Source organism: Olea europaea, unplaced genomic scaffold, assembly GCF_002742605.1.
Source record: "Olea europaea var. sylvestris unplaced genomic scaffold, O_europaea_v1 scaffold520, whole genome shotgun sequence".
Taxonomy (NCBI): Eukaryota; Viridiplantae; Streptophyta; class Magnoliopsida; order Lamiales; family Oleaceae; genus Olea; species Olea europaea.
This window is the reverse complement of record NW_019263520.1, coordinates 325100-334232: the sequence shown is the minus strand read 5'-3', so window position 1 is coordinate 334232 and position 9133 is coordinate 325100. Positions and strand designations below refer to the sequence as shown.

Sequence of the window (9133 nt, the reverse complement as noted above, 5' to 3'; positions counted from 1 at the left end):
TCCATCCATTTACCTCGACCTCTTATTGCCGATGACTCCCCCAACTCATTTTTCAAAAATATATTCGTTGGGTATTCCCAAGGATATGGAAAATATCCTTGACTTCTCTCCTAATCATACCATGAGGTCGGGAAGTGGAGTCCTCGGTATTCATGTCCTCATGCTTTTTTAACTCAATGATACCACGTCCTCCTACGAACAGTGACGTGTAACACTTGATACCCCATAAGACTTCTAGATGTAAGAGGAGTTTATTGTTGTTAGACTTGTACTGATCCCACACTTGTTATGCATGTCGAACATCCACCTCCGATAGGACTCTATGGGATAAAGATTCCCCAATTGTTCAAACCTAATAGGATTCAACTACCTAACACTATAAATACATGGTTTCACCTCATCATTCAGGTACTCTTTATATACAATTTTCAGTCCATAGCCTCACGCACATATTCAAACTTAAGCATCGAAGGGGCGACGAGGACACACCTCGACGCCTTTGTTTCAGGTACCGGAAGAACACGTTCGTGCTCGCCACCAGTCGTCCAGCTCGAAATTGCTCATGTACGATTTTTGGTAGCATCATTGGCGCCGTCTGTGGGAAGTGCTACCAAAAGCCATGGTAAACACACGTTCAGGTCTTCCACCAACAAGCTCATCCGCTCCAAACCAACCCCCTCCTGAGAATATCCCTGTTCTTCAAGAGGAATCATCAGAAGCGCTAGAGCCTCAGCCGGCAGTAGTCACTGCTGGAACCTTTAAAGAGCTCAGACAACAGGTCGCCACACTGACTCAGCTGCTAAGTCAAAGAAATTCGCATCCGTCACCCACACCAATACCCCAGGGGGGTTTCATGGCCGATGCTCGAGCTCGAGCTCAGAGACATGTCCCTGATAATGGCGGAGTAGGGGCCTCGGGCATACCGCATGTGACCTCGGCCTCGAGATCAGTGACCATGGAGTCCGGAGAGCTCGCTAGGATTATTCAAGAAGGGATTACGGCAGGCCTACTTCAGGGCAACAAACGGTCAAAAAGATTTAGTCTCAACACTCCCTTTACTCTCGAAATATTGACATTCCCCTTGCCAGACAGATTTAAGTATCCTAGGATCAAAGAATATGACGAGACCACCGATCCAATCAATCATCTTAACGTATACACGGACGTCATGAATCTACAGGTTGCACCGGATCAGGTGATGTGCAAGGCCTTCCCGCAAACTTTGATGAATGCTGCTAGGGATTGGTTCTCAACTTTAGAGCCCAACTCAATAGCCTCATTCTCGGATTTAGCGGACAAGTTCTCCGCCTTCTTCACAACCAGTAAACGCATCAGGAAAATGGTAGCCTCCCTCATGCAACTTCGACAGGGACAAAATGAGACCCTACGCGAGTTCATGATCAGGTTCAACAAGGAAAGGCTGCAAATTCCCGACATTTATATAACGGCAGCGGTTTCTGCCCTCACATATGCCATAAGGTGTGAGGCTTTCAAAATGTCGCTATCCAAAACTCCGCCGAGGACAGTGACCGAGCTTCTTACCCGAGGAGAGAAGTACATAAACACGGAGGAAACACTGAACCTGAGGAAGGTTGGACCATCCCACGATAGGGTCGAGCATAAAAGACAGCATGACCCGAGCCCCCGTCAAGAACCACCTCGGAGTAAACAGAGACAGAAGGCTCCCCCAACGTCATTCACACGTTTAAACACATCGAAAACAAACATTTTGATGGAAATCAAGGATATGAAGGAGCTCAAATGGCCTGCGAGAATGAGTTCACCCCCCAGTCCAGGGACATGAGCAAATACTGTGAGTTTCATCGGGATCACGGGCATACCACTGAAAACTATAAATCCCTACAATGGGAAATTGAAGCCCTTATTAAAAGGGGACTTCTAGGTTCCTACGTTGGTAATGACAAACGCCCGAAGAATGATGGTGGTAAGGAAAGAGCCTCTGAAGCAAAAAGAGATGGTCAACCTATTGCTGGAATCATCAACATCATTGTCGAGGGTATTGCATCAGGAGGAGATTTGAACACTGGGAGGAAGCAGTATGCCTGGCAATACATGACAACCTCGAAAGCACATCATGGTGACCTCGAGGACATAACATTTGGTATGAAGGATCTTGAGGGCGTGTCTTTTCCTCATGATGACGCCCTAGTCATCTCTACAATAGTAGCAAACTTTAAGGTGAAGAGGATCTTAATCGACAATGGGAGTGCCGCTAACATATTGTCACATGAAGCCTTCACAAAAATGGGAATCTCTCCTGAACAACTGAAGACAGTAAAAACCCCCCTTTAAGGATTCGGGAGGGGGGGTATTATTGTTCCGGAGGGAGTGGTCGAGCTTCCACTTACCTTAGGCTCGGGTAAAGGACAGATAACGGTGATTACGTCTTTTCAGATTGTCCGGTCTTCCATGGCATACAACGCCATCCTGGGTAGACCATTGCTCAATAAGGTAAAAGCTATTGTGTCCACCTTCCACCTCGCCATGAAGTTCCCCACCAGTCATGGCGTCGGGGTGGTACGTGGAAACCAAGCTACTGCCAGACAATGCTATGTTACTTGTGTTCGGGAAATAAAGATAGACGTCATGCAAATCTCAGAAAAGGAGGAAGAGCTTGAGAAAAGCGGGAGACTCGCTTCAGTGGAAGAGTTGTTGGAGATAGAGCTCGAGCAAGGAAAGAAAGTAACGATTGATCGAAATTTGAATACGACCCTCATGACCGAACTTATTGACTGCTTATCCCGCAACATTGATGTCTTCGCATGGAAGGTGGAAGATATGCCTGGCATCGACCCCGAGGTTGTAGTACACAGGCTCAACACTAAGCCCAGAACTTATCCAGTTAAGCAAAGAAAGAGGCAGTTTGCACCGGAACAACGACAGGTCATAAAGGAAGAAATTAATAAACTGATCAGGGCTCAGTTCATCGGCGAGGTTAATTAGCCTGACTGGCTCGCCAATGTCGTCCTGGTAAAAAAGGCTTGTGGTAAATGGAGAGTCTGCATTGATTTTATAGACCTCAATAAAGCCTGCCCAAAAGACAGCTACCCCCTATCTCGAATCGACGATTTGGTGGATGGTACGTCGGGACACAAATTATACGGCTTTTTGGATGCATTCTCGGGTTACCATCAAATTCTTATGGCCGAGGAAGATCAAGAGAAGACGTCATTCATGGCCGATTCTACCATATACTGCTATAAGGTCATGCCGTTTGATTTGAAGAATGCAGGAGCAACATATCAAAGACTTGTCAATAAAGTTTTTACAGGAATGATCGGGAGAAATATTGAGGCCTACGTTGATGACATGGTTGTAAAGAGAAAGCAAGTGGGCAACCATGTAAGTGATCTCGAGGAGGTGTTCGCCACGATGCGTAAGTACAGAATGAAGCTGAATCCGAAAAAATGATCATTTGGCGTTGCCTCGGGAAAGTTCTTGGGTTTTATGATCACTCACAGGGGAATCGAAGCTAACCCAGACAAAATACGGGCGTTGGCATCAATGGTGCCACCTAAAACCAAGAAGGAGGTCCAGAAATTAACAGGTCGTGTTACAGCCCTCAACAAGTTTATGTCCCGAGCAGCCGACAAATGGTTTCCCTTCTTCAAAGTCCTCAGGGAAAATCGAAATTTTGAATGGGATGAGGAATATGAAAGGGCTTTTCATGAACTTAAGAAAATGCTGGCATCTCCTCCTATCCTCACTAAACACGAGCATGGTGATACTCTGTATTTATACTTGGCCGTATCCCAGAATGCAGTAAGCGGTGTGCTAGTGAAAAGTGTTAACAAAGCCCAGCAACCCATATACTACGTCAGTAAGGTCTTGCTCGATGCAAAGACAAGATATACTTTAGCAGAACAACTTGCTCTTGCATTGGTTGTGGTAGCACAGTAGCTCAGACAATATTTTCAGTCTCACCCCATAGTTGTGCTCACTAATCAACCCCTTAAGCATATATTATAAAAATTCGACGTTTTCGGTAGGTTACTAAAGTGGGCAATTGAACTGGGAGAATTTGACATCGAGAATAAATCCCGACCATCTATCAAGGCACAGGCCTTGGCTGACTTTATTGCAGAACTCACCCCAAGGCCTCGGGGGCCAGGGGATAACTCGGACAATCGTATTTCAGACACTTGGAACATCTTTGTTGATGGAGCATCCAATTCGTCAAGTTTCGGAGCCGGGGTCATCATCACGAGCCCTGATAAACTCGTGGATATTCAATGCGCACTCAGGTTTGAGTTTGAAGCTACCAACAACGAGGCCGAACATGAGGCCATCATTATCGCCCTTGAGCTCGAGCATATTAAAATTTTCAGCGATTCTCAGCTTGTGGTCGGCCAGATAGAAGGTACGTTCGAAAGGAAGGAAGAGAAGATGAGTTTGTATTGTCTAAAAGTCCATGATCTCCAGCGACAATTCAAGAGTTGCGAAATCATAAACATTTCGCGGGCTGATAACGGTAAAGCTGATGCATTATCTAGACTGGTATTCATGGGAATTGATGGGCTAGAGAGGACAGTCCATGTGAAATTGGTAATGGAGCCTAGTATCACTCATGGAGTTGGAGTCATGGACATTGATCATGAGCCATCATGGATAGACCCAATTGTAGAGTTCATAAATAATGGAAATCTACCTGAGGACCCCAGATTGTCGAGGAGTATAAAATCTCGAGCATCTAGGTACTGCATGATTGGAGGAGTACTATTTCGAAGAAGTTTCACACTTCCATATCTCAGACGCCTTAAACCCTCAGAATCATCCCGAGCTCTAGCTGAAGTTCATGAAGGTGTATGTGGGAATCACCAAGGAGCTCGGGCCTTGGCCTTCAAGCTTATAAGGTATGGGTACTACTAGCCCACCATGAAGAAAGACGCCTCGGAATATGTCAGAAAATGCGACAAATGCCAGAGGTTTGCCAACGTCATCCATTCTGTAGCTGAGGACCTCACAACCTTAACATGTTCGGCCCCTTTTGAACAGTGGGGAATTGATATCCTCGGGCCTTTTCCGGTGGCAAGAGGACAATTAAAATTCGTGGCAGTGGCAGTAGAATACTTCACGAAGTGGGCAGAAGCAGAACCTTTGGCAACAATTTCGGAGCTTAAACTTAGAGCTTTTGTATGGAAATCTATTGTTTGTAGGTTCGGGATACCAAAGGTCCTCATAACTGATAATGGACGACAATTTGATAATGCACAATTCAGAAGTTTTTGCACCAACCTAGGGATTGACCATCGACTCACATCAGTTTCGCACCCTTAGAGCAATGGTCTAGCCGATGTCACAAATCGGATTATATTGCAAGACCTCCGGACAAGACTCGGGGATGCCAAAGGCTCTTGGTCCGACAAGCTCCCCTCATTACTCTGGACGTGCAGAACTTTACATAAAACTATGACGGGTGAAACCCCCTTCATGCTAGCATTTGGCATTGAGGCCACCATCCCAGTTGAAATCCGTTTTCCCAGCCTAGGGAGAATGATGCCCGACTCTCTAGAACGTACGACAGAACATTTGGACCTCCTTGAGGAGGTTCGCGAACAAGCAGCACTAAGAGTAGCCTCTTACCAAAGCAGAGTGGCAAGGCATTTTAATAACCGGGTTAGATCTCGGAAGTTCAGGGTTGGAGACCTCGTGCTAAGGAAGGCCAAAGCTGCTGGTCATGCTCCCGGAAAGCTCGGGCCAATTTGGGAAGGACCATTCGAAGTCATATGACAAATCAGAAGAGGGTTTTACAGCCTAACCTCGTGCTAAGGAAGGCCAAAGCTGCTTGTCATGCTCCCGAAAAGCTCGGGCCAATTTGGGAAGGACCATTCGAAGTCATATGACAAATCAGAAGAGGGTTTTACAGCCTAAAGGATACCTCGGGTAGACCTCTTCCAAGGCCTTGGAATGCCGATAATCTAAAAATATATTACAAGTAACATTCCCGACGTCATATAGGAGATTTTCTTTTTTAGTTCTTCTGAATATTATTTTTAGTTCTTCGGGCCTGCGTGCCCTTGCATTTTATTTCTAGTTTGGTGGGCCTGCGTGCCCATGCATGTTTTCAATTCTCTTTTGTAATGAACTACGTTCGGCTTGATCCCGTTTGGGTACGTAGGCAGCTTGGATGCAATATAAATCCAAGTCCAGTCTGAAGAATTAAAAAATTCAAGCCTCGGGAATAACAACCCTGTCGTTTACTTTGCATTCAGGAATTATCCAAGCCTTGTCCTCGACAAGCAATATAAGCCTTGCCCTCGAGCAAGCATTCCAAGTCTTGTCCTCGACAAGCAATTTAAGCCTTGCCCTTGAGCAAGCACTATAAGCCTTGCCCTCAAGCAAGCACTCGAAGCCTTGTCCTCAACAAGCAATATAAGCCTTGCCCTCGAGCAAGCACTAAGCCTTGTCCTCTACAAGCACTCCAAGCCTTGTCCTCGACAAGCAATATAAGCCTTGCCCTCGAGCAAGCATTCCAAGCCTTATCCTTGACAAGCAATATAAACCTTACCCTCGAGCAAGCACTCGAAGCCTTGTCCTCGACAAGCAATAAAAGCCTTGCCCTCGAGCAAACAATATAAGCCTTGCCCTCGAGCAAGCACTTGAAGCCTTGTCCTGGACAAGCAATATAAGCCTTGCCCTCGAGCAAGCACTAAGCCTTGTCCTCGATGAGCACTCCAAGCCTTGTCCTCGACGAGCACTCCAAGCCTTGTCCTCGATAAGCAATATAAGCCTTGCCCTCGAGCAAGCACTCGAAGCCTAGTCCTCGACAAGCAATATAAGCCTTGCCCTCGAGCAAGCACTAAGTCTTGTCCTCGACGAGCATTCGAAGCCTTGTCCTTGACAAGAAATATAAGCCTTGCCCTCGAGCAAGCACTCTAAGCCTTGTCCTCGACAAGCAATATAAGCCTTGCCCTCGAGCAAGCACTCTAAGACTTGTCCTCGACAAGCAATATAAACCTTGCCCTTGACAAGTAAAAGCATTGCCTTTAGGCAAGGTGAATGATCCTCGATACAATAAAAATTGGAAAAACACGAGGATTACATTGAGTTTCCTCAAAATTTATCGTCGTTACCAAGATTAATTGCATGCCATTGATATTAATATTCGAAAGGCATAATCGTCGATAATAAAAGGCGTAAACATCTAATATTTGAATCGTCGATCATAAATAATATAAGATCGTCGTTATAAGATCATCGAGCATAAATAATTGAGAAGCAGCAAAGATCAGCTCAGGTTAAATGATCAGGCCAAATAATATCGAACATGCAGATTGTATTAATAGTGCTCGATAAAAAGTGATTACAAACAAAAAAACTGTCGAATTTAGCTGGCGACCAAAAACATTTTACAAATGTTGCTCAAGTAAAGATAAACTAATCTAGACCCCGGGGCTCTCCTGATCATCCTCGAGGTCATCATCAAGGTCGACCCCTTCGTCGTCGAGGGTACCCTCTCCTGACTCCAAAAGCTCGAGGTCTCCAGCAATCTCTGAGATTGCCTTTAGCTCCTCGGGCTTAGCATCAGGCTTTGACCGAAGAAATGCTCGAGCCTCCTTAAGGCCATGGAAATATGAGCCCATTGCATAGTCGCCTTTTAGCTTGTTGAAGTCCTCGGACTTCTGGAATTCCTCAACAGCTTCAGCTCGAGCTTTAGCCACCCTGACCTCGAGGGTTTTCTTTACCTTCTCGAGCTCTATCTTCAATTCTTCTGCCTCGTCTTTCACGAGGCCTATTTCATCACGAGCCTATTGAAGCTCGGTCTTCACAAGATCGCACTCAGCCTCGAGGTCAGTTACTCTCATATCTCGAGCTTCCACTGCCTTCTGGAGCTCGATCACCTTCTGGGAATCGTCCATTCCCCTGAGCAAGCCACCTCTAGCTATACTCAAAGCCTACAAACACATTTACCATGAGCTATGACCTCGATATAAAAAGACTATAAAATTTTATAATCATAGTTTACCTGGAATATAAGTGACTCGAGGTCCTTGCCGACCTCTTCATACCCGAGCCTTTGTCGGTATTTGTCGACAAGGCCCGACATCAAGTATGATTGTCCAGTATTCTCAATGTTTTCAGTACCCGGGGGCACGTTATCCTCGTCGAGATCCATTACCGTGTGCTTCCGAGGAGGCAGAAGAGGTCGAGATGGAATAGATTGAGGAGTGTTGCCTCTAGCCGATGTGCTTCTGCGCCTTGAGGACTCTCCTACCCCACTTCTTTTTTGTTGCTCTGGCCCAGATGCTCGAGGCCTGTTTTTTCCCCTTTTCTACTCGGGAGTTCGAATTTGAGGAGCCCTCGACTTAGACTGCACAGACTGTCACAAAGCAGTTGGATCGAAAGTCATTACTGCAAAACATCGACGATGTATTAGAAACGAGCATATAAATAAGCAAAAAATAAGAAAAAGGTACATGTCCTACCCTCGACGCCTTTAATGTCTACACGATTGAGAACGTCATCCCCGAGGATGTCGTCCATATCAAACACCAGAGGCTCGAGATTTTCTAACATCTGCCTGTGCCTCTCTAGACTCTCAAAGTATGCCTGACCCTCACAAAACCTCGACGTATCTGGAAATCCCCATCGAGACTTGAATGGAAGGTCGATATCCTGAGGAATCACGTAGAACCATTTCTCCTTCCACCCTTTTAAGGAGCTGGGCATCTTTGGGATTCTAAAACCTCCCCGGGTAGAAAGGTAGGCAAAGCATGTATACTGGGGCAACTGTTTAAGGTCGAAGACCATTCTACATAGGTCGAGATATGGTGTAATGCCCAGGTATCTACAGGCGATGAAGAAATAGGTGAGCATCCTTCACCCATTTGGCACTAATTGCCTTGGGCTCATGTTATACTCGACCAATAAAGACATAAAAAATGGATGCAGGGGCCACCTAAATCCCCCTTTCAAAAAATCCCTGAAAATCACAAACTCCCCATCCCGAGCTATAGCCATCCTATCCCCTACCCCGGGCACTCAAATGTCACAGCTCGGCATTATGCCATGTTCTCTAGTCGTCGATATGGCCAGGTGCTCCTTAAGGGTACAGGGTTGGTCAGGATATGTTAAAAGCGTCGAGTTATCTTCTGCTCGAGGTTGTGCATAA

At 45.9% G+C, this 9133-nt stretch overlaps 1 protein-coding gene across 1 annotated transcript; it reads left to right on the top strand.

Annotated features, from left to right (window-relative positions):
* Positions 1–3525: 3525 nt before the first annotated feature.
* On the top strand, positions 3526–4890 carry LOC111388701. The gene is made up of 2 exons (XM_023013478.1): positions 3526–3917; positions 4011–4890. Exons 1-2 carry the CDS (start codon positions 3526–3528, stop codon positions 4888–4890), a joined length of 1272 nt encoding a protein of 423 aa, XP_022869246.1.
* Positions 4891–9133: the final 4243 nt, after the last annotated feature.

Excerpts from the sequence above, each read along its gene's own strand:
- LOC111388701 (XM_023013478.1), top strand. The coding sequence starts at position 3,526 with ATGGTGCCACCTAAAACCAAGAAGGAGGTCCAGAAATTAACAGGTCGT. Across the intron at positions 3,918-4,010 it reads GCATTGGTTGTGGTAGCACA|GTTACTAAAGTGGGCAATTG; the intron begins GTAGCTCAGACA and ends CGTTTTCGGTAG.